This window comes from Geotrypetes seraphini, chromosome 17 (assembly GCF_902459505.1).
Source record: "Geotrypetes seraphini chromosome 17, aGeoSer1.1, whole genome shotgun sequence".
NCBI lineage: Eukaryota > Metazoa > Chordata > Amphibia > Gymnophiona > Dermophiidae > Geotrypetes > Geotrypetes seraphini.
In genome coordinates, this window is record NC_047100.1 from 34,289,858 (window position 1) to 34,314,176 (window position 24,319).

Here is a 24,319-nt window from a genome sequence, read left to right on the forward strand (position 1 = left end):
CACCAAACTTGCAGTCCCCCCAGCTTTCACTGTGTTTTCTGACTTCCATCATACAAATGCCTTCAGTTTAAACCGTCACCTCTTGCTCCTCACATAAGCAAAGGAGGAGATGGAAAGAGTCGGATATGCCATTTCAAAAGGTGGATAATTGGAAAAATTACAATCGCCTCAATTTTCCTGTTTGGTGGGCGAATTTATTCTCCAGCTATAGGTATGAAAAAATGAATGCTGACATGTTGGGGCATAGTAATTTATTTAAACTGGTTTGGGGCCCATTGACGTCTTTTATTACTTCATTATAGTTGTCTTTTGTCTTTAATTTTTGTTTATTTCCACACACACATCCAGGGAAGAGTGAGGGGGGGCTATTTCTATCTTAATCTTAGCCCTTTGAGTGTATACATCCAGGGGGAGGTTACATTGGTATTTTAAATAGGGAAAGATTATTGAAAGAATCTATGTATTTGTGTTTTTATTGATTAGTCATTGGGTGGGTAGGTGGGTGGGTGGGATAAAATGGTTGCTCATGTATGTCTGTAAGGTGAATGTGCTTTTCTTGATTTATTATATATGTTTATATACTTGTGCATTGCACTGTTGATATTTGGAAAATCAATAAAGAATTTTTATTTTTATTTTTAAAAAGGTGGCTAATGGCAACACTCTCAGAAAAGGCCAGTTTGATTATGCTACAGTCCTAAAGTAGGAGAAGAAAATGACCAGACTCAATAAAAGTTTTTAAATGAAATTAAACTTGGCTGCACAACTCCAAATTTGTGACAATAGCAGCAGTACAGAGTCCCTGTTGTGTCAAATACACTTCTAAAATGCAATTCTGTAAAATAGCAAAAATCAGTCTGCCAGAAAGCTCATAAGTAAGCTTTAAAGTAACAGAAAATGAATTTCCCCTCATGAGCAACAGATATTTGTTCACCCTTTGTCCTGTGAATCTGTCATAACTAGATTGTAAGCTCTTTCGAGCAGGGACCGTCTCTTGCGAGTTTAATGTACAGCACTGCGTACATCTGGTAGTGCTATAGAAATAACAAATAGAAGTAGAGAAAAAAATCAAACGATTCTCTAAAACAAATGTCAGAACTGAATGAAGAGAGAGAGACATATAAAGAGCTCATTTTAGTCAATCTGAATTACCATAAAATTTAAACCTAGAACTATCGTCATGATTAACAGGAAAAAAAAAATCTATTAAAAAAATGTTCAACTAAAATCTGATTTTAGGATACAATAGAATGGCTATTTCTTTCACAGAAACCATAGTTTACTCAGTAGTAGCTTAAACAACTGGGACCGTCCATGATTAGTCCTAGTAACTGACCTTTCCCTGTGGAGATCTGTCACATTTACGCCAGTCAACTCTGCCAACTCTGCCATTGACCCCACACAGACCACCTAGAGGGAAAAAACAAATCAGTTTTCTATAGATAAATAATATACAGACTTGTAAAATTATTCAACAAACTACATCAACATCATTCCTAGCAGAATTCTATGCAACTGCACAATTTGCTCAGAATACTCCAAGTGGGGGGGGGGAAGATGAGGGGATATGGATCCTGAACTGCAAGTGGGAGGGAAGAGGAGAGGACATGGATCATGAACTGCAAGTAGGGGGGCGGAGGAGGGAAAAGGAGAAGACATGGATCCTGAACTGCAAGTGGGGGGCGAAGAGGAGAGGACATGGATCCTGGACTGCAAGTGGGGGGCTAAGAGGAGAGGACATGAATCCTGGACTGCAAGTGAGGGGCCAAGAGGAGAGGACATGGATCCTGGACTGCAAGTGGGGGGCCAAGAGGAGAGGACAATGATCCTGGACTGCAAGTGGGGGGCGAAGAGGAGAGGACAATGATCCTGGACTGCAAGTGGGGGGCGAAGAGGAGAGGACATGGATCCTGGACTGCAAGTGGGGGGCGAAGAGGAGAGGACATGGATCCTGGACTGCAAGTGGGGGGCGAAGAGGAGAGGACATGGATCCTGGACTGCAAGTGGGGGGCGAAGAGGAGAGGACAATGATCCTGGACTGCAAGAGGGGGCGAAGAGGAGAGGACATGGATCCTGGACTGCAAGTGGGGGGGCGAAGAGGAGAGGACAATGATCCTGGAATGCAAGTGGGGGGCGAAGAGGAGAGGACAATGATCCTGGACTGCAAGTGGGGGGCGAAGAGGAGAGGACATTGATCCTGGACTGCAAGTGGGGGGCGAAGAGGAGAGGACATTGATCCTGGACTGCAAGTGGGGGGCAAAAAGGAGAGGACATGGATCCTGGACTGCAAGTGGGGGGCGAAGAGGAGAGGACATGGATCCTGGACTGCAAGTAGGGGGCGAAGAGGAGAGGACATGGATCCTGGACTGCAAGTAGGGGGCGAAGAGGAGAGGACATGGATCCTGGACTGCAAGTAGGGGGGGGGTGAGGAGAGGATATGGATGCTAGCCCTCAGCCATTCACCCCGTTCTCTATAGTTGCCAAACTAGAACTTCCTCTATCCCACACATGGAGCAGGAGCTCCCACATTGGTCTTGGGTTCTCACATCTCAATAAAGTTCCTGTACAATAGCTACAACACACTTTTTTTTTTTCTTTAAAGGGCCAACAAAATCCCACACCCCAGAAGCAAATTTTTGTCACCAAGGCTGCCTATGATTAGTAAATCTTTATACTATTATATTTCCAAATTAATAAGAAAGAAAACGAACTCAAAGCTGAAAAGAACTAGGACACATCTGTGCAGTCAAAATTAAACTGGCATAACTAATATCGATTTTCAATATATTCTTTAATAGCAATCAATTCATTTTTTAATCTTAAATTAATCATATTTTTTGTTTGTTTTAATGTATTTTAGGCAATGGACCGTTTCTCTTTGAAATATAGAACAAAGAAATGTAAAAGTGTTGTGCTCTGAAATAATAAAATGACTGCCTTTCATTTATAGTTTAAACCAAAGTCCTTTCAAAAAAAATTAACCTCAGGAAGAAGGTTAATTAACCAGTACTAAAATAAAATGGTACTGCATCTAAGAAGAGAAAAAGAAAAGACACTGCACATCAGATTTAAATTATCTGAGATCAAAACAATCATGCAGTGAGTGGGTAGAGCTCTGGGTTAATAAGCAGGAGGCCTGGATTTAGCCTTCATGGGCATTTGTTTTTTGTTCATTAGCAATGAAAATAGCTCCACACAAAGCAATGACATTTCCCTGTGGGTATATTGCAAAAACTCAGAAAAATCTAGAACTTTTAGTGCTTAAACATATCTTCATCTACAGGACATGAAATATAGGCTACCTATCGGGATACTGCTGGAAAGTAATTTACCTGAGGGTATCATAGGTTTCAAAAGGGAAATAGTAGAGGTAAAGGTCAATAATAAAATTATCTCTCTTTATTGGACTAACTTAATGTTTTTAGCTATGAGTATTGATACATGTCCTCAATTTTTGACACTTATCTTCACATAAAAAAACTGAATGAGTTCTCAAAGGAAGACTGCTCCCTTAACCTTATAAAAAAAGGTACCTAAAGGAAAGTTCTAGAGCTCACTTTCAAAATTTAAACTAACAAAGTAATCACAATTCTCTGCTCAAAAGAGAAGCAGCAATGCTATCACCATCTCCTCAGAGAACAGAGAAAGGCAGCGACATCCAGCATGAAAATGGCTCCACATTGGTATGACGATGTACATAAATACACACACACAGAGAGACACAGACACACTCCATATCTACAAAGACTGATTCTCACCATGACTGTCTATGCCAGTGATTCTCAACATTTTATGGAGCATTGTTACCCCTTTCAAGTGTTTGAGCTAGTGTACATATACTTGTGGTTCTTCAATTTTAAAATTCACAATGCATTTCGCATTCAGGGATATGTTTAGGGTGGTTTTCAATTAACACCTAGGTTATCAGAGCAGAAAGGAACCTCATTTAACCAAACAGACACCTATTTTTAAGAACATAAGAATTGCTGCTGCTGGATCAGCCTAGTGGTCCATTGTGCCCAGCAGTCCATTCCGCCGCCGGCCCCTAAGTCAAAGACCAGTGCCCTAACTGAGTTTAGCCTTACCTGCGTACTTTCCGGCTCAGCAGGAACTTGTCTAACTTTGTCTTGAATCCCTGGAGGGTGTTTTCCCCTATAACAGCCTCCGGAAGAGCATTCCAGTTTTCTACCACTCTGAGTGAAGAAGAGCTTCCTTACGTTTGTACGGAATCTATCCCCTTTTAACTTCAGAGAGTGCCCTCTCGTTCTCCCTATCTTGGAGAGGGTGAACAACCTGTCTTTATCTACTATTCCCTTCAGTATCTTGAATGTTTCAATCATGTCCCCTCTCAGTCTCCTCTTTTCAAGGGAGAAGAGGTCCAGTTTCTCTAATCTCTCACTACATGGCAACTCCTCCAGCCCCTTAACCATTTTAGTTGCTCTTCTCTGGACCTTTTCGAGTAGTACCATGTCCTTCCTCATGTACAGTGACCAGTGCTGGACGCAGTATTCCAGGTGATGGCATACCATGGCCTGATACAACGACATGATAATCGTCTCCGATCTGTTCGTGATCCCCTTCTTAATCATTCCTAGCATCCTATTCACCCTTTTCGCTGCCACCGCACATTGCGTGGATGGCTTCATCGACCTGTTGACCAGCACTCCCAAGTCCTAGGTGGGTCTCTCCAAGTAACGCCCCAGACATCCTGTATTCATGTATAATATTTTTGTTACCGACATGCATCACCTTACACTTATCCACGTTGAACCTCATTTGCCACGTCGCAGCCCATTTCTCAAACCTGTTTATGTCACGTTGCAGATCTTCGCAAATCTCCTGCGTCTTCACTACTCTGAATAACTTAGTATCGTCTGCAAATTTAATCACCTCACTCGTCGTACCGATGTCCAGATCGTTTATAAATATGTTGAAAAGCACAGGTCTAAGCACCAAACCCTGCAGCGCTCCACTGGTGACGCTTTTCCAGTCCGAGTATTGTCCATTTACCTCCACTCTCTGCTTCCTATCCATCAGCCAGTTTTTAATCTCACCCTCGATTCCATGGCTCGCAATTTTTTGAAGTAGTCGTTCATGCGGAACCTTGTCGAACACCTGAAAATCCAGATATACAATGTCGACCGGGTCACCCTTGTCTATTTCTCTGTTTACTCCCTCGAAGAAGTACAGCAAGTTCATGAAGATCTTCCTTTGCATAAGCCGTGCTGGCTGGTCCTCATCAGATCGTGTCCGTCAAGGTGCTCCATGATGCGGTCCTTTATCAGCGCCTCTACCATCTTTCCTGGTACCGAGGTCAGACTCACTGGTCTGTAGTTTCACAATCTCCCCTCAAACCTTTCTTGAAGATCGACATAACATTCGCCACTTTCCAGTCTTCCAGAATCCTTCCTGATTTGATTAGTTGGAGCAGTTCAGCTATAGCCCCTTTCAGTTCCTTGATTACCCTCAGATGGATGCCATCTGGTCCCGGGAATTTATCATTTTTAAGCATATCAATCTGTCTGCATACCTCTTCTAGGCTGACCATCAACCCTGTCAGTTTCCCATCTTCGTTTCCTGCGTATAGCCTGTTGGCTTCCGGTATGTTGTGTATATCCTCTTCAGTAAACACAGATGCAAAAAAATGTGTTCATTTTGTCGGCAATGGGACGATGGCTTTGTCCTCCTTTAGCACTCCCTTTATTCCATGGTCATCCAACGGCCCCATCGCTTCCTTCACGGGTCATTTCCCCTTAATATATTGAAAGAACGGCTTGAAGTTTTCTCACCTCCTTGGCTATTTTTTCCTCGTACTCTCTTTTGGCCCATCTTACCACCTTTATGGCACCTGCTTTGATGCACCTTCCGAGTGTGGTGCCCCTGAGGTCGGTAGGACCCCGAGAGGGTCCCCCAAGCTCTGTCTGGACAGTCAAAAGGACAAGAAAGATTCATAATCACATCTAAGAAGCCCTAACAAACCTCAGCACAGACTGCACAAGCTTACCACTCCACCTAACTGGAGACTGAGAACAGACCGATTGTAATAGGGACTACACAGCCCACTTGTACTGAAGCCAAAAGTCAATGTCTCAGTTTCCACCTGCTGGCAGAGGAGCGCAAATCAATCCTTTTCTGTGCTGGTCTGGAGGGACACTAACAAAATTTTGTATTTTCTCTGGGAACCTCCCACTCAGTACTGAGTATCTAGAGACTGCAATCAAACTCTAAAAGCAAGCCCCCATGTAAATGAGCCTTATATATAGCACAGTTACTTACCGTAACAGGTGTTATCCAGGGACAGCAGGCATATATTCTCACATGTGGGTGACGTCATCTACGGAGCCCCGGCGCGGACAGCTTTTCAAGCAAACTTGATTGAAGTTTCAAGTTTGCACACTGCACCACGCATGTGCATGCCTTCTCGCCCACTAGAGGGCGCATCCCACCTCGTGGTCCTCAGTTCCATAACTAGCAAGGAAGCCATCCCCGGGGAGGCGGGCGGGTTGTGAGAATATATGCCTGCTGTCCCTGGATAACACCTGTTACGGTAAGTAACTGTGCTTTATCCCAGGACAAGCAGGCATGATATTCTCACATGTGGGTGACCTCCAAGCTAACCAAAACAGGGCAGGTGGGAGGATGGCAATTTAGGAAAACAGATTTTGCAACACTGACTGGCCAAACCGGCCGTCACTCCTGGATAGAGTGTCCAGACAGTAATGAGAGGTGAATGTATGAACCGAAGACCAAGTGGCAGCCTTACATATGTCCTCCATCGGAGTGGATCGGAGAAAGGCTATCGAAGCTGCCATTGCTCGGACCTTGTGCCCCGTGACTCGACCCGGGGGAGGAAGGCCAGCCTGAGCGTAGCAAAAGGAAATGCAAGCGGCCAACCAGTTAGACAGAGTGCGCTTGGAAACTGGATGCCCTAATCGATTGGGATCGAAGGACAAAAACAATTGAGGAACCTTCCGATGAGACCTGGTGCGTTGAAGATAATATGCCAACGCCCTCTTACAGTCAAGCGTGTGAAGCGCCGTCTCGCCAGGATGGGAGTGGGGCTTCGGGAAGAACACAGGAAGGACAATGGACTGATTGAGGTGGAAGTCAGAAACAACTTTAGGTAAAAACTTAGGATGGGTGCGGAGAACCACCTTGTCGTGATGAAAGACAGTGAAAGGAGGGTCCGCAACCAAGGCTTGCAACTCCCCAATCCGCCTGGCGGAGGTGAGGGCAATCAGAAACACCACCTTCCAAGTCAGAAATTTCAAGAGGGACTTGTTGAGTGGCTCAAAAGGGGGTTTCATCAGTTGAGCCAGAACCACATTCAAATTCCACACGACAGACGGAGGCTTAAGAGGGGGACAAACCCTGAGTAACCCTTTCATGAAGCGTGTCACCAAGGGATGGAGTGACAGAGGGCGTCCATCCAGAGGTTGGTGGAAAGCAGAAATCGCACTGAGATGAACCCGCACCGAAGTGGTTTTCAAGCCAGAGCGCGACAAATGAAATAAATAGTCCAAAACCGAGGATACCGGAACTGATACCGGATCCAGGTGAAAAGACGAACACCAGGTGGAAAACCTGGTCCATTTCTGCGCATAGCAAAGCCTCGTCGAGATCTTGCGGGAGGCTTCCAACACCTCCCTCACCGATTGAGACAGGTCCGGAGGAGTCAGGGAACAAGAAACCAGGCTGTCAGGTGCAATGACTGCAGATTGGGATGTAACATGGATCCTTGACTCTGAGACAGCAGAGAAGGAGAGACAGGCAGGGGAAGAGGCTCCCTGGCACTGAGCTGGAGCAGCAGGGAGAACCAGTGCTGACGCGGCCACTGAGGTGCTATGAGAATCATCGTGGCCGTGGACGATTTTAGGTGTACCAACGTTCGCATGATCAGAGGGAACGGAGGGAATGCATACAGGAACCTCCCTTCCCAGTCGAGTAGGAAGGCATCCGCTTCCAGACGGTCCCGCGAGTACATCCGAGAACAATATAGTGGTAGTTTGTGTGTCTCCGGAGAGGCAAACAGATCCACCTGTGGCGTTCCCCAGCGAGCGAAAACCTCGCGCAGAACTGCTGAGTGTAGAGTCCACTCGTGCGGTTGCAGAAGTCGACTGAGTTTGTCAGCCAGGCAATTCCGTTCTCCTTGGATGTAGACCGCCCGGAGGAAGATGTTCCGGGAGGCCGCCCACTCCCAAAGGCGAAGAGCCTCGGAACAGAGGGGCCAAGACCCCGTTCCCCCCTGCTTGTTCACATAGTACATTGCCACCTGATTGTCCGTGCGGACGAGGACCACCTGGTCCTGCAATATGTGAACGAAGGCTCGAAGTGCTAGGAAGATGGCCCGCAGCTCTAGCACGTTGATATGACACCGACGGTCTTCTGCCGACCACAGGCCCTGCGTGCGAAGACCGTCGAGGTGGGCTCCCCACGCGTACTCCGAGGAGTCCGTGGTCAGGACCTTGCGAAAAGGCGGAGTGCGGAACAGTAGCCCCATGGACAGATTTGAAGAGTCTGTCCACCAACGCAGCGATTTCCGCAAAGGCGGAGTCACCGAAATGAGGCGAGACACCGGGTCGCACTCCTGACGCCACTGGGACGCGAGGGTCCACTGAGGGATCCTCAGATGTAGCCTCGCAAACGGCGTGACATGTACCGTCGAGGCCATATGGCCCAGCAGCATCATCATGTGCTTGGCCGACACCCTCGATAGTTGAGAGACCTGGCGGCTCATCCGTACCAAGGCTTCCAACCGCTGGGTCGGCAGGTAGGAGCGCAGGCGCACCGTGTCCAGCACCGCACCTATGAATTGAAGAGACTGAGTCGGCCTCAACTGAGACTTTGGAAAGTTTATCTCGAACCCGAGAGTTTGCAGGAAGGCAATAGACTGTCGGGTCGCTGAGATAACCCCCTCCCTGGACGGGGCTTTGATGAGCCAATCGTCCAGGTAAGGGAACACATGGAGTCCACGTGACCTCAGGGCTGCCGCAACCACCACCATGCACTTCGTGAATACTCGTGGGGACGCGGCCAGGCCAAAGGGCAGTACCCTGTACTGGAGGTGGAGGTCCCCCACCTGGAATCGTAAGAATCTTCGACAGGCGGGGTGCACCGGAACATGGGTGTATGCTTCCTTCAGGTCGAGGGAGCACATCCAGTCCCCTTCCTCCAAGAGAGGATACAAAACCGGGAGAGATAGCATTCGAAACTTCTCCCGGGCCAGGAATTTGTTGAGCTTCCTGAGGTCCAGTATGGGGCGCAGGTCCCCGGTCTTTTTTGGGACCAAAAAGTAGCGGGAGTAAAACCCCGTACCCCACTGGTCCTTGGGGACCGGCTCGACCGCCCGAAGCTTCAAGAGGGCTTTGGCTTCGGTTATAAGGGTCGGTAGCTGCGAACGGTTGCAGGGGACTAAACTTGGGGGACTGTCCGGCGGCGAGGACACAAAGTTGAGCGAGTAGCCCTCGGAGACGATCCGGAGCACCCAAGCGTCTGAGGTAATCCCGGTCCATGCCTCCCGGAAGGACCGAAGACGCCCCCCGATAGGAAGGGGTTCCTGTGAAAGTGCGGAGGGGAACCCGCCCCGTCCGCTCAGCCCGTCAAAAGGAAGGCGCGGGCTTAGAAGGGCCCTGCGCCGGGGCTTGGGTTTGTCCCCCTCTGCCTCGCTGAGACGGACGTCTCGGAGGCGGTCTCGAGAAAGCCGGGGTCGACTTCTGAGGGTATCGGCGCGGCGGAGGCCGAAAAGGTTTCTGCGGCGGGGGCCTAGGTTTGGGGCGGACCAGGGATGCTAGAGAGCGCTCCTGCTCCGACAAGCGCTTGGTCGCCGCATCCAATGACTCGTCAAATAACTCGGACCCCACACAAGGCAAGTCTGCAAGGCGTTCCTGCAGGTTTGGGTCCATGTCGAGGGTGCGAAGCCAGGCCAAGCGGCGCATGGCCACTGCGAAGGCCGACACCCTCGAAACCAGCTCAAAGGCGTCGTACACTGCATGGAATAGGTACAACCTCAATTGAGACAGGTTGGACATAAACTTATCGAATCCTGCTCTTTGGGAGTCCGGTAACGAGTTTCGATATTGAGGAAGGTCCTTCACCATACCACGCAAATAGGAGGAAAAGGTGAAGGCGTAATTTAGAACCCTGGTGGCCATCAGGGAATTTGAATAGAGGCGACGGCCAAACTTGTCCAGGGTCCGCCCCTCCCTGCCTGGTGGAACCGCCGCAGAAACCCGTGAGGGCTGTGATTTTTTAAGAGCAGACTCCACCAGAAGAGACTGGTGTGAGAGCTGCGCCTTATCGAACCCTTTAGGGGGAATCGTCCTATACTTCGATTCCATTTTTGAAGGTACAGACGTGACTGTAAGAGGGTTTGACAAGTTCTTCAGCCAGGTTTGCAGAAGGACACTGTTGAGAGGGAGTCTAGGCACCTCTCTAGGAGGAGTGGGGAGGTCCTGTTCCTCCAAAAATTCTTTGGAATACCGAGAACCTACCATCAGGTCAATCCCCAGGGCTTGGGCCATGTCCTGAACGAAGGATGAAAATGAGGACGGCCTAGCCTGGGGAGACGGGGTTCTCGACCGCCCCACCGAGGAGAGGGGGGAAGCCTCATGGGAATAATGAGGATCCCTAACAGATCCCGAATCCCAGGATCCCCTTTCCAGGGCCCTCGAGGGGGAAGGGGAAATTATCCTCCTCGCAGAACCCTTGGGTGAGGACCCCGGGGTTCGTGGGACACTCTCCCGTTTCCTCGGCGAGGCGGCCCGGGAAGACTTCCCACGAGGTGAGCGGAGGAGCCTCGGGTTGTCGAGGCGCAACTCCGACACCTGCAGCGCCTCGCCCCCGAACGACGAGGAACGGTCGCGCCGAGGCGAGCCTCGGGGCCGCTTAGACTTCCTCGATCGGCGCCCCGTCCGAGGTCGCGTCGAGGGCGAGGCGTGCCGGGAAGACCCGGAGGAAGAGGAGGAAAGACGGCGCACTCTGCGCAACTTTTCTTTGGGCCTTACACTCCGCTCAGGGGGTTCCCCCGAGGTCGAGGTCAGGGGCGGGGCCGAGACCGAGGTGAACGGGGCCACAGTACCCGAGACCGAGGTCGCCGAGGCCGGGGCTCCCGCGGTCGAGGGAGCCGAGGCCGGGGCCTCCGAGACCGAAGGCGCCCCGGCCGAGGTCGAGGCCGCCGGAACCGCAGCACGTTGCAACACTTCCAGGGCTCCCGACAGCTCCGATGAGATCAGAGCTCGGAGGAGGTCCTGGAAGGCCGGAATCCCCACGAAAGTGGGGAGTTCCGAGTCCGGGGCACACTCCCTGGAGGGCGACCTCGGTCTCGAGTATTCCCTCGGGGTGTGCGGAGTCGAGGTCCGATGCGGGGCCGGGGTCGACCCACCCGCCTTGGCCTGACTCGAGGATGGCTTCTTTGCTGAAGGGGATGGAACAGAGGACTTACCCGAAGCTGGCTTCACTGACGACGCCTTCGAGGAAGAGGGCCGAGGCGAGGCCGAGGCCCCCGAGGACGCCGAGGCCGAGGTCAAGGCCGGGGCCGAAGCCGAGGCCGACGTCGAGGCCTTAGGCAGCGCGTCGACGGCGAACAATTCCGCCATTCTGGCCTTACGGCGACGGAGGGCCCTGTTTTGGAAGGTAGCACAGCGATCACACGACTCCGTCGGATGTTCGGGCCCAAGACAGACAATGCACCACCGGTGAGGGTCAGTGATGGAAAGCAACCTCTCACACCGGCTGCACTTTTTGAATCCCGTAACAGGACGGGACATCCACGAAGAAAAAGAAGAAGGCCGGGAACGTACCGACGTCCCGCGGCCACGGCTTCCGGGAGCCCCCGGAGCCCAACGAAAAACGAAATACTTTTTTTTTTTTTTTTTTTTTTAGAAAAGAACCGAAAAGAAAAACAGCACCGCGAACTAATTCGATGGAGAACTAAAACGCGGCAGCTAGAAGGCAAAACACTGGAGCTCAGATCCACAGGGCTTTCTTGCTCCGCGGAAAAAATTGAACTGAGGACCACGAGGTGGGATGCGCCCTCTAGTGGGCGAGAAGGCATGCACATGCGTGGTGCAGTGTGCAAACTTGAAACTTCAATCAAGTTTGCTTGAAAAGCTGTCCGCGCCGGGGCTCCGTAGATGACGTCACCCACATGTGAGAATATCATGCCTGCTTGTCCTGGGATAAATAAGAATACAGTGCTCCCCTGCGAATTTGCGGTCCCAGTCATTCGCGGTATTTTCCGACCGCAAAGGGGAGGCAGGAGAGGGCAGCCGGAACACCGGCGAGTGAAGGAAATCACTCGTGGTATGCTCCGACTGCCTCTTCCTGTACTAAAGTTGGGCCTGCATGTCAAAGCAGTTCCTGATTGGTGAGGCTCGACTTTAGTACAGGAAGAGGCGGTCGGAGAATACAGCGAGTGATTTCCTTCACTTGTCGGCACTCCGGCTGCCCTTTCCTGCCTCTCCAGCTGTCCTCTCCTGTCTCCCCTGCCAACTGTATTTGCGGTTTTTCGACATACGCGGGGGTTCTTGGAACCCCTGCGAATATCGGGGGGAGTACTGTACCAAGAAAAAATAGCAAGGTTTAAAAAGAAGGCAACCTATCCAAGGAAACAAGTTCTTAAAAATAGTCACTTTTATTCCAAAATGCTAACACTGGTGCAGATGCAACGAGAAGTATGACAACAAGGACCATGTTTTGGCAGTAAATGTCTGGAGTCCAATCCACTATCATACCATCTCATCAGAAATGAGCATTGGTTCAGGGGAAAAAAAAAAGGTTTTATACAGGAAAACTATCCGTCTTACAACATTTTCCATGTTGAAATAAGACTACTGCAAACCACACTAAGATGTGGACATATATCTGAACAGTTTGCTAAAGATTATTCCCCCCCAAAAGCTGCTGAAAATACATATATTTCCTTTATGTTGTACAAAGCTTTATATTGTTTTACCTCTTCAAAGTCATCACTGACCCACAAAGGGATCGGTGTTCCCCAGTATCTGTTTCTGGAAATAGCCCAGTCACGTGCATCCCTCAGCCAGTTTCCAAATCTCTTCTCCCTTACAAAATCTGGAACCCTGTTTCAAACAAAAAAACACAATCAGCATTACATAATAGAGTAAACTGATAAACATCCTGAGAATGCAGAATACTTTAAAAGCTTAAATAGGCACTTGTAAAATTGGATCTCCATGGCCTATCCCACCTACACGACTCAGAGAACGCTGAGATCTTCTGTCCCAGTGGGCTCACAATCTATCTAATGTACCTGGGGTAATGAGGTGTCTTGCCCAGGATCACAGTGGGTTTTGAACCCACAACCTCAGAGTGCTGAGGCTGTAGCTTTAACCACTGTGTCACACTCTCCCCCCCCTAACTACTCCTGGAGGAAAGTCAACATGAGCTCCCACACTCCCCCAGTAGTCACTGACCCCCCCCCCCAAGATGTGAATGAAACAGTATATAACAGCCTGTATGAGAGCTTCAGATGTTAAAGCCAGTTCTAGTAGAGCAGCAAGCAGGTTCCTGGAGTAGCCTAGTAGATGGTGTCGCCAACCATAGAGATGGGGACTCAGGCACTTGATGTTAGCTAGTCATATGATACACAAAACCACACCCTCAACAATATCATAGAATTCATGACGAGTATTACTTGGTTTTCCAAGAAAAATATGCAATAATCACACATCAGAGATCCAACTTTTTAAGCTAAAAACTCCCACAAGGTAGGAAAAAGCCTCAGAACCCCTTCTCCATTAACCAATAATGCGACTAGAAAATGGAGAACTACACATCGGCATAAAAAACCTCCAAGTGGTCGTTTAAACCAGAAAAAAGGTCTTGTGCAATGAAGAGCTTCTGGTGTAGAACAAGTCACCACAGAATGATACAAAAAAAATGGAGAAGTACTTATCTAAAGTTGAATCCACCACAGCTAGTCATATGAGACATATCAAATGATTGGTATCGTAACTCATCTATGTTCTCTCTCACTCATTGCATTTTAATGTGATATTGCATGCACCCCCCAGCTCAACTACCAATGTGTCTCAAAGACTGTATCTTGATGCACCCCCAACGCAACACATGACGATGGACTTGCCACTATCTGAAAATGAAGTTTCAACGAAAATCCTGATGGCCAGGACCTAGACAATAAGCACAACAATTATAGGGGTCAGAGCTTGAAATGATCCAATTATATCAAGTACATTTCTTGAACTGCTCAGGACCCTCTTTGGAGGAAAAAACAGCCGACGCAAAATCAAAAGTCATGATAGCCTGGGAAGAGTATGCTGAAAACAGTCGATGAAAAGGTCTTGAAGTTACCCAAAGGCAAAAAAAATAAAAAATAAAGTTTAACCAAATTTGAAGGAATGATGTCACCCACATATGAGATTATGCTTGCTTATCCATGGAGAATGCCACCTACAGTAGAAGTCCTAATGCTTCCCTCCAGCCCCTAGAGAGACATCCTCTGTAAAGGATGGTGAGTCCTAACTAGACATTCACCAAGGTGAAGCTCTCCTTCAGACAACACAAAGGCTGCCACATTCCAGATGAACTATTCTATATTCCATTTATAAAGAACAAAATTACTGAACACATACATAAGCACAGATTAATGGGAGAAAGCCAAGAGAAATCTTGCTCCAGCAATCTACTACATTTTCTGAAGGGGTGAATAAACATGTTAATATTGTATATCTGGATTTGCAGAGGGCATTTGAGAAAGTACCTCATGAACAACTCTTGAGGAAATTAGAAAGTCATGAACTGGAGGCAGACTAAGAACTGGTTAAAAGAAAGAAGACAGAACAGTTAAATCATCAATATTCTCAATAAAGATATATAGTGGGGTTCCCCAGGGATCTGTGCTGGGACCACTGCTTTTTTACATATTTATAAATTATCTGGAAACAGGAATAAAGAGTAAGGTGATCCAATTTACTGACAAAGTTATTCAAAGTTGGTAAATTACAAAATGATTGTAAAAAATTACAAGAGGACCTTACAAGACTAAGACACTGGACATGCAAATGGTTTAATGTGAACAAGGGGTGACCCCGGGAACTGAGCCTGACTTCAATTATAGGGAAGATGGTGGAAGCTATGATCAAGGACGGTATTTAAGAACATAAGAACATAAGAACATAAGAAGCGCCATCTCCGGATCAGACCTTCGGTCCATCAAGTCCGGCGATCCGCACACGCGGAGGCCCTGCTAGGTATTCACCTGGCTTATTTTATAGCCAACCATATCTTTATATGCCTATCTCAAGGAGATATGCATCTAGTTTGCTTTTGAAACCTAGGACTGTCGATTCCGCAATAATCTCCCCTGGGAGAGTATTCCAGATGTCAACCACTCTCTGTGTGAAGCAGAACTTCCTGACATTAGTCCTGAACTTGCCCCCCCTTAGCTTCATTTCATGTCCTCTTGTCCGTGTCAAATTGGACATTGTAAATAATCTTCTCTGCTCTATTTTGTCAATTCCTTTCAGTATTTTGAAGGTCTCGATCATATCCCCACGCAGTCTCCTTTTCTCAAGGGAGAACAATCCCAGTGTTTTAAGTCGATCCTCATATTCCAGTTTCTCCATACCCTTCACTAGTTTAGTTGCTCGTCTCTGCACCCTCTCCAGCAGTTTTATATCCTTCTTTAGGTAGGGAGACCAATGTTGGACGCAGTATTCCAAGTGGGGTCTGACCATTGCCCTATAAAGCGGCATTATAACTTTCTCCGATCTACTCGAGATTCCTTTCTTTATCATGCCCAACATTCTATTTGCCTTATTTGCCGCTGCCACGCATTGTGCCGACGGCTTCAGGGTCCTATCTATCAGTACACCCAGATCTCTTTCTTGTTCACTTTTCCCCAGAGTTGCACCTGACATTCTGTACTCGTATTCCTTATTTTTACTGCCTAAATGCATTACCTTGCATTTCTCCACGTTGAACTTCATCTGCCATTTCTCCGCCCATTTTTCTAACCGACACAAATCGCTCTGGAGTTCCTCACTGTCCTCCTGCGATCTAATTGCCCGGCAGAGTTTTGTGTCATCTGCAAACTTGATGATCTCACTGGATGTTCCGTTTTCCAGGTCATTGATATAAATATTAAAAAGGATCGGCCCAAGTACCGAGCCCTGGGGCACACCACTAGTCACTCTCTCCCAGTCGGAGAACTTCCCATTTATGCCCACTCTCTGCTTTCGGTTTTCCAGCCATTTGCCTATCCATCTTTGTATATCTCCCTCTATGCCATGGCTTTGTAGCTTCCTGAGAAGTCTTTCGTGTGGAACTTTGTCAAATGCTTTCTGGAAGTCCAAGTATATTATGTCCACCGGCTTTCCACTATCAATTTGCTCATTCACGGTCTCAAAGAATTGGAGTAAATTCGTCAGACACGATTTCCCTTTCCTGAATCCATGTTGACTGGGTTTCATCAAGTCGTGTGTGTCCAAGTGCTGAACTATGCTATCCTTGATCAGTGATTCAATCATCTTGCCGGGGACAGACGTAAGACTCACAGGTCTATAGTTGCCCGGTTCTCCTCTCGATCCTTTTTTGAAAATTGGCGTGACGTTCGCTTTCCTCCAGTCGTCTGGTATCTGACCAGTTCTGATTGACAGGTTTGCAAGTTTTTGCAATAACTCTCCAATTTGCGAGCACATCGAGAGATATGGCCTACTGAGAACAAGCCAGCATGGATTCTATAAGGGAAGGTCATGCTTAACGAACCTTCTGTACTTCTTTGAGGGAATAAGCAGTCGGGTGGACAATGGGGAACCTATAGACATCATTTACCTCGATTTTCAAAAGGCTTTCGACAAGGTGCCACATGAAAGGCTGCTTAGGAAGCTGTGGAACCACGGGGATGTGCACAGATGGATCGAGCACTGGTTGTCGGGTAGACTGCAGAGGGTCGGAGTAAAGGGACAATATTCTGACTGGCGGGGAGTCACGAGCGGTGTGCCACAGGGATCGGTGCTGGGGCCGTTACTCTTCAACATATTTATCAATGACCTGGAAAAGGAGGCAAAGTGCGAGGTTATAAAATTTGCAGACGATACCAAACTGTGCGGCAGAGTTAGGTCCAGGGAGGAGTGTGAGGACCTGCAAAGGGACTTGGGCAAGCTGGAAGACTGGGCAAACAAATGGCAAATGCGCTTTAACGTGGAAAAATGCAAGGTCATGCATATAGGGAAAAAGAACCCGTTGTTCAACTACAAATTGGGGGGGCATTGTTGGGAGACAGCAGTCTTGAGAGAGACTTGGGTGTGCTGGTGGATGCATCACTGAAGCCATCTGCACAGTGCGCAGCAGCCTCGAAAAAAGCCAACAGGATGCTGGGCATCATAAAGAGGGGCATAACAACCAGGACGCGGGAAGTCATCATGCCATTGTATCGAGCGATGGTGCGTCATCATCTGGAATACTGCGTTCAATATTGGTCGCCGTACCTCAAGAGGGACATGGCGGTACTTGAGAGAGTCCAAAGGAGAGCAACGAAACTGGTAAGAGGGCTGGAACACTGCCCATACGCTGAGAGGTTGGATAGGCTGGGGCTCTTCTCTCTGGAAAAAAGGAGGCTCAGGGGAGATATGATAGAGACCTTCAAGATCATGAGGGGCATAGAGAGGGTGGATAGGGACAGATTCTTCAAGCTGAAGGGGTCAACAGGTACGAGGGGGCATTCGGAGAAACTGAAGGGAGATAGGTTCAAAACAAATGCAAGGAAGTTTTCTTTCACACAAAGGGTCGTGGACACTTGGAATGCGCTACCGGAGGAAGTGATCAGGCAGAGTACGGTACAAGGATTCAAACAGGGATTGGACGGATTCCTGAGGGATAAAGGGATCGTGGGATACTGAGAGAGGTGCTGGGATGTAACGCAGGTATAGAAAGCTAACCAGGTAATAAGTATAGAAATCCAACCAGGTCGTGCATGTGCAAGACCGGAGGGTTAGGACTTCGATGGGAAGATAGGACTCAATGGGAAACCAAGGTGGCAAGGGGGCCCCTTCTGGTGATTCAGACAGGCCGTGACCTGTTCGGGCCGCCGCGGGAGCGGACTGCTGGGCAGGATGGACCTATGGTCTGACCCGGCGGAGGCACTGCTTATGTTCTTATGTTATATGTAGGAAGAGAAACCCAAACCATAGCTACATGATTCAAGGTTCTACATTAGGAGTAAAAGTAAAGAATTTTGGTGGCTGCGAATATGAAAAAAATGCAAATAACTTTTTATATGTTATGCGCTGTTTTTTTAACAGGTAGCGGTTTTGCAACTGAAACCGCAAATAAGTAGAATTGAAAGTAGCTGGGAGTGTGCCGGATACTAAGTATGTGAACAGCTCTCTTTCTCTCGATCTCGTTGGCTGGGCTTTGTGCAGGCTCTGCTTCCGCTCCATGTCGCAACAAGAGGGGGTGGGGGCCTGCGTGAAGGACGCGTCCGTTTTCAAAGTGCTCGGCACTTGCGCTTCCTGCGCTGTCTTCTTCAGTTCTGTGCTGTGAGAGGTGAGATCGGCTGGCCGAGGAGATGATGCGCTGTGAGAGGCGAGATCGGCTGGCCGAGGAGATGATGCGCTGTGAGAGGCGAGATCCGCTGGCCGAGGAGATGATGCGCTGTGAGAGGCGAGATCTGCTGGCGGAGGAGATGATGCGCTGTTTCTGGGTAGGAACTTTAATCATGATATAATTTGGGGGGGGCGGAGTCAGCAGCTGAAAAATTGCAAATAAGCAAATCCGCAGATACAGAAACCGTGGATATGTAGGGAGAAGTGTAATCATTTGATGATACGAGTGCATTGATTAGAGAGTTTCAGTGTGCAGCCGCAGCTGCTAAGAAAGCAAATATAATGTTAGGCATGATTAGTAAAGGAATGGATAGCAAAACTGAGACTATTATATCTCTGCATCACCCCATGGTGCAACTGTACCTCAAAGTACCAAGGAGACAGATTTCCAACAAGTTTAAACATACAATCTCCTCATACATGGAGAATCATTTTATGAATGTTGGTTTTGGGCAGTTATCAGATACCCCAAAAACACCAGTTAGACTGACATTAATTTGTTCTAACTCTGCTAGCTTAAAAAAAAAAAAAGATCTAACCTGTATTGCTGCTATGTAGGTTAAGTATGTGCAGTCTTGCTGAGAAGAAACTTTGCCCACTCAACATTTCTGGCTAATTACTGTTGAAGAAAATGTACAAGTACATTTTACAGATCTAGTAGTTCAACTAGTTCATCTTCACTACTGAAATAAAACTAATTCTATTCCCACTCATTTAGTGTCTAATTTATTTGAACATTTAAAGTTACTTGTTCATCTAATAATGTTTTCTTCTAATTTATCACAATTTACAACAGGCTGCATGAACATCTTTGCCTATTAAGAGTTACAAAAGCAGGCATGTGGAACCAAGGGTTAGAAAAGCTAGTCTAAAAAATGCTTATTCCAGCAAAATTGCTCTCTTTAAACTCCTAATCAGTGCACAAGGGAAGAACCAATTCCCATTGGTAAATGATACTATTTTGCGTTCTTAAAGCAGAAGTACTAAATCCATATTATTCAAAACAGCTTGTTCACTTATTGGCTTTTTTTTACTTCCTTTTGATATTATGTCACCTCTCTTTCATGAGCCAACTGAGCTACAAAAGTAAAGAGCTGTGCTAGTAAAAGGGCTTAGCAAATCCTAACATATAACTTTACCAACCACTAAACTCATTACCAACCACTAAACTCATTTCCACCACAAATAGACATTTTCCAATTAGTTGAATTTCTGGCTGTACACTAAAGTCAGAATGAGCATGCAGCTATTAAAAAACAAACAAACGCAGGAGCACTTACCACCTCCTATTTAGATTCGCTAAGGGCTCCTTAGTTATGGCTGCACTAACTTTCCAAGTGAGAAACTTAAGATCAGTGGTTGCCTTAGGTTCAAATGAAGATTCCATCATGCTGGTGAGGACATGATCGAAACATTCAAGGTACTGAAGGGAATAGACTTAGTAGATAAAGACAGGTTATTCACCCTCTCCAATGTAGAGAGAACGAGAGCGCACTCTCTAAAGTTAAAAGGGGATAGATTCTGTACAAACGTAAGGAAGTTCTTCTTCACCCAGAGAGTGGTAGAAAACTGGAACGCTCTTCCGGAGTCTGTCATAGGAGGAAACACCCTCCAGGGATTCAAGACAAAGTTAGACAAGTTCCTGCTGAACCGGAATGCACGCAGGTAGGGCTAGTCTCAGGGTGCTGGTCTTTGACTGGAGGGCCACCGCGTGAGCGGACTGCTGGGCACGATGGACCACTGGTCTGACCCAGCAGCGGCAATTCTTATGTTCTTATCCCAGATAACTGGAGGTGGCTTTAGTGGAGGCTTTGAGTTCAAGAGTCCTTTCATAAACCGAGAAATAAATAGGTGAATGGCTAAAGGTTTATTATTGAGAGTAGAATGGTATGCATTGATAGCACAGAGATGAACTCTGACTGGTGTTAAGTCCAGAGTTGGATAAGTGGAGAAGGAATAGAAGATGTGGATAATGGAACTGGATTCTTGACACTCAATTGAAGTAGAAGGGAGAACCAAGATTGTCTGGGCCACCAAGGTGCTATGAGGATCATAATGGCCAAGTTTTACTAGCATCTTCAGAATGAGAGGGATTGGTGGAAACACATACAGGAACTTGTGTAACCAATCCAGAAGAAATGCATCAGGCGATGATGAGATAACTATCTGGAGTAGAATTGAGGTAACTTGTAGTTGTTGGGAGATGCAAACAGGTCTATCTGAGGAGGCCCCACCAAAGCGAAAAGATGTGGTGCAAGACTTTGGAGTTGAGAGTACACTCATGCGGCTGAAGAAAATCTGCTGAGCTTGTCAGCCAGGGCATACTGCTTCCCTTGAGAAAAATATTTAGAGAAACTGCCCAGTTCCAAATATATAGGGCTTCTTAACAAAGATGAAGAGAGCCCATTCCCCCTTGTTTGTTGATATAGTACGTTGTCACTTGATTGTCTGTTCGAACAAGGATGACTTGGTTTAAAAAACAATCCTGAAATGTTGTCAGAGCATTGCAAATTGCCCACAGCTCTAACAGGTTGATGTGGAAAGCACTCTCCCAAGCAGACCACATACCTTGAGTCTTGAAACCATCCAGGTGAGTTTCCCATGCATACAAGGATGAGTTCTTTGCGAGTACTCTGATGTGGAAAGATGTGAAAGAACAAACCTCTAAAGAGATTCACTGGTTTTAACCACCATTGGAGAGATTGACAAAGAGGCGAGGTGACTTTGATCCGTTGGGATAAAGGGTCCGTGTCCTGAAACCATTCAGATGCTAGGCTCCATTGAAAAGATCTTAGATGAAGTCAAGTGAAGGGTGTGACGTGAACTGTGGATGCCACACCACTCATCATTTCTCTTGCTGAAATATGCTGCAGAGTGGACACTTGATTGCACAGTTGAAGCAAGGTGTTTTGTCTCTGTCGGGGCAAGAAAGCTCATAAAATGTGTGTTGAGTACGGCCTCTGTGAACTCCAATATTTGAGACAGTAGAAGATGAGACTTTTGAAAATTGACTTTGAATCCCAGAAGTTGGAGAAAAGTTATGGTCACCTGAGTAGCTGACTGGGCTGCTTGCAGTGAAGTAGCTTTTATCAACCAATTGTCCAGACACGGAAATACTTGAAATCCATGGATATGTAGAGCTGCTGTTACCACCACTAGGCATTTTGTGAATACTCTTGGAGATGAAGCGAGGCAGAATAGCAGAAATTTGTACTGAAGATGCTGGTGACCAACACAAAAACGAAGAAATTTTCTGTGGTCCAGATGTATGGGAATGTGTGTGTAGGCCTCCTTGAGGTCTAGAGAACATAGCCAATTGTTTTGTTCTAGAAGTCCCTAGGGATAGCATATGAAACTTTTGACAAAATATTTGTTGAAAGCTTGGAGGTCAAGATGAAATACCTGGAGTAGAACTCCTAATTTTTCTGGGAGGGGGCCCTGACTATGGCATTTAGTTGAACTAGAGCTTCAATTTCCTGAAGAAGGGATGTCTGCCGAGATGTGAAAGAGGACTTTCTTGGAAGGGGTTTGTAGGAATGGTGATAAAATGGAGAGTAACCTTCCAGCATAACCTTGAGGACACAAGTGTCTGGTGTAATGAGTCCAGTGCTAATTATAGAAATGAAGACGGCCTCTGATGGATTGGAGAGGTGGTCGAATTGGAGAAATTGTGACTATGCAAGTTAAAAAGATAGAGCTGTTTTCTGTAGAGCAGACGTTGCAGGCTTCTGAGATTTTTTTTTTTTGTCTCTTCTGTGGTAGTTGTTGGATAGCACCTCTTATCAGAGGAATAATTAGGTTTCTGAGAAGACAAATGGTTGAGTCTTAGACTTGGACCCCGCTAAAGTAGCCCAGCTCTGTTCATGTCGAGTAAGTCTTTGTGTGGCATCCTCGACTTTGTCCCCAAACAGCTCTTGACCTAGACAAGGAGTATTGGGTAAACAATCCTGAACGTTGATGGCAAGGTCAAAGACTCGAAGCTATCCGAGATGTCTCATGGCAATAGACATAGCTGTGTTCTAGATGTCACTTCAAATGCATCAAAAGCTGATTTAGCCATGAAATTCTAGTTTGAAAGAGACTATAAGTAGTTTCTTGAAACTCTGGAAGTCTGTCAGATGGAATATTACATTACATTACATTACATTAGAGACTTCTATTCCGCCTGTACCTTGCAGTTCTAAGCGTATTACAATTGAAGATGGCTGGACATTTCCAGGAAGTTACAAATTTTAGGGATAGATACATAGAGAGGCTAGGTTATGAATTAGGGTTAGATACATAGTAAGTCTCTTTATGAGTTGTTTAAGATAGAATTGACATACAAAAATTATAACTGAGAACTCTGCTGGTCAACACAGAGTTCTGGTACAGGTGGCGCCCAAACTTATCCATGGTACAACTTTCACATCCTGGTGGCACAGTAGCATAGACTTGTGCTGAAGGATTTCTTAAGAATGAACTCAACCAGTAAAGATTGATGTTATAATTGGGGCTTATCAAAGCCTGAACACGACTATATTCAGTATAGAGTTTTAGCAAATGCAGATTGTGTTTGACGAACTTGCTGCACTTCTTTGAGGGAGTAAACAGACAGATAGACAAAGGCGTTCAACAAAGTTCCACATGAACAATTACTTCCTTCTGCTGTATGGCTCTGGGATGAAAGCAGCTCCAGCAACTCACAGCCATACAGTAGAAGGAAAGCAGCAGACTACAGCCTAGGAGAGCCAGAAGGCAGCAGTCCTCACCAGGGCAGCAAACTCAGACTCCTGAGGCAGGCCGGTTAGGCCGAAACATGTGCATGTCGGATCATTGAGTCATTGGATGAATTTATGAGACTTTGGATGAATAAAGGCATTTGAATTTATCAGATGAGTTGAAGGACACTTTCTTTGGTGCGCCCCATTCTGATTGGGACAATTCCACTCTGGTTTTGAACCTATTAAAAGGTTAAAGAGTGTAATTTTATAATTAACATTTTCAATACAAAGCATCACATACAGGGCTCAGATAATGGCATTTCTACTATTTAACAGAATCGCTACAAAATAAGTTAACTGAAGGAAGAAGTTGTCATTAAAGAACCCTGTTAGAGGGGAGCCTTTAGTACAGATAAAAAGTCATTTGTGAAAACAGAATTACCAATAGCATTGACCGTTGTTCTCTAGAAGTTTGTCTACCATGTGTTCAACCCGCACAAACCAACTGGGCACAGCTTTGTAAATCAGAGGCGTGTCTGACCTGAAAAAAGACAAGACAAGAAACGCAAATCATTTGGATTTATGTTAACATCTCGCAATAAAGTAAAGCTCAACATGAACTATAATTTTATCACTTAGAAGAATTCCATATGCAGCCTGCTAGCATGTTTATAATACCTAGACGTTCAAACAAATATACAAAAATTTAAGAGAGAAGGAAAACTCTTATTGCCCGGACAGCACTAGAAAGCATAAGTGTCGTGCAAAATTAGAGAGCATGTGGGAGAAATTAATACATTTCAGATTCATGCTGTTGCACTCACCAAGGAAGCCTACTGTGTACTTGGTAATACTAATGTTCTTGCTGCCAGTCCCATCTATCTCATCACCATACATAAATCCCTGCGAGAACCAAAAGGCACCATTTGGGGCTCGCGCCTGTCTTTCACTTCCACGGCAGATGGGGGAGCCTGCCAATGCAGTGCTGGACCGAGCTGATGACACCATTCGGGTGGCGGCGCAGGACCAGGC

The 24,319-nt window shown here is 46.7% G+C and overlaps 1 protein-coding gene across 4 annotated transcripts in view; it reads right to left on the reverse strand.

Annotated features, from left to right (window-relative positions):
- Window positions 1-24,319, reverse strand: part of IARS1 (isoleucyl-tRNA synthetase 1) — a 194,191-nt gene that overhangs the window by 124,241 nt on the left and 45,631 nt on the right. For all 4 annotated transcript variants that reach the window (XM_033925926.1, XM_033925929.1, XM_033925925.1 and 1 more), the window contains exons 13-15: window positions 23,730-23,828; window positions 12,953-13,079; window positions 1,337-1,410 (exon numbers count right to left, since the gene is read on the reverse strand). In XM_033925926.1, the coding sequence (XP_033781817.1) occupies window positions 1,337-1,410; window positions 12,953-13,079; window positions 23,730-23,828 (300 nt within the window). The remainder of the gene's footprint in view (window positions 1-1,336; window positions 1,411-12,952; window positions 13,080-23,729; window positions 23,829-24,319) is intronic.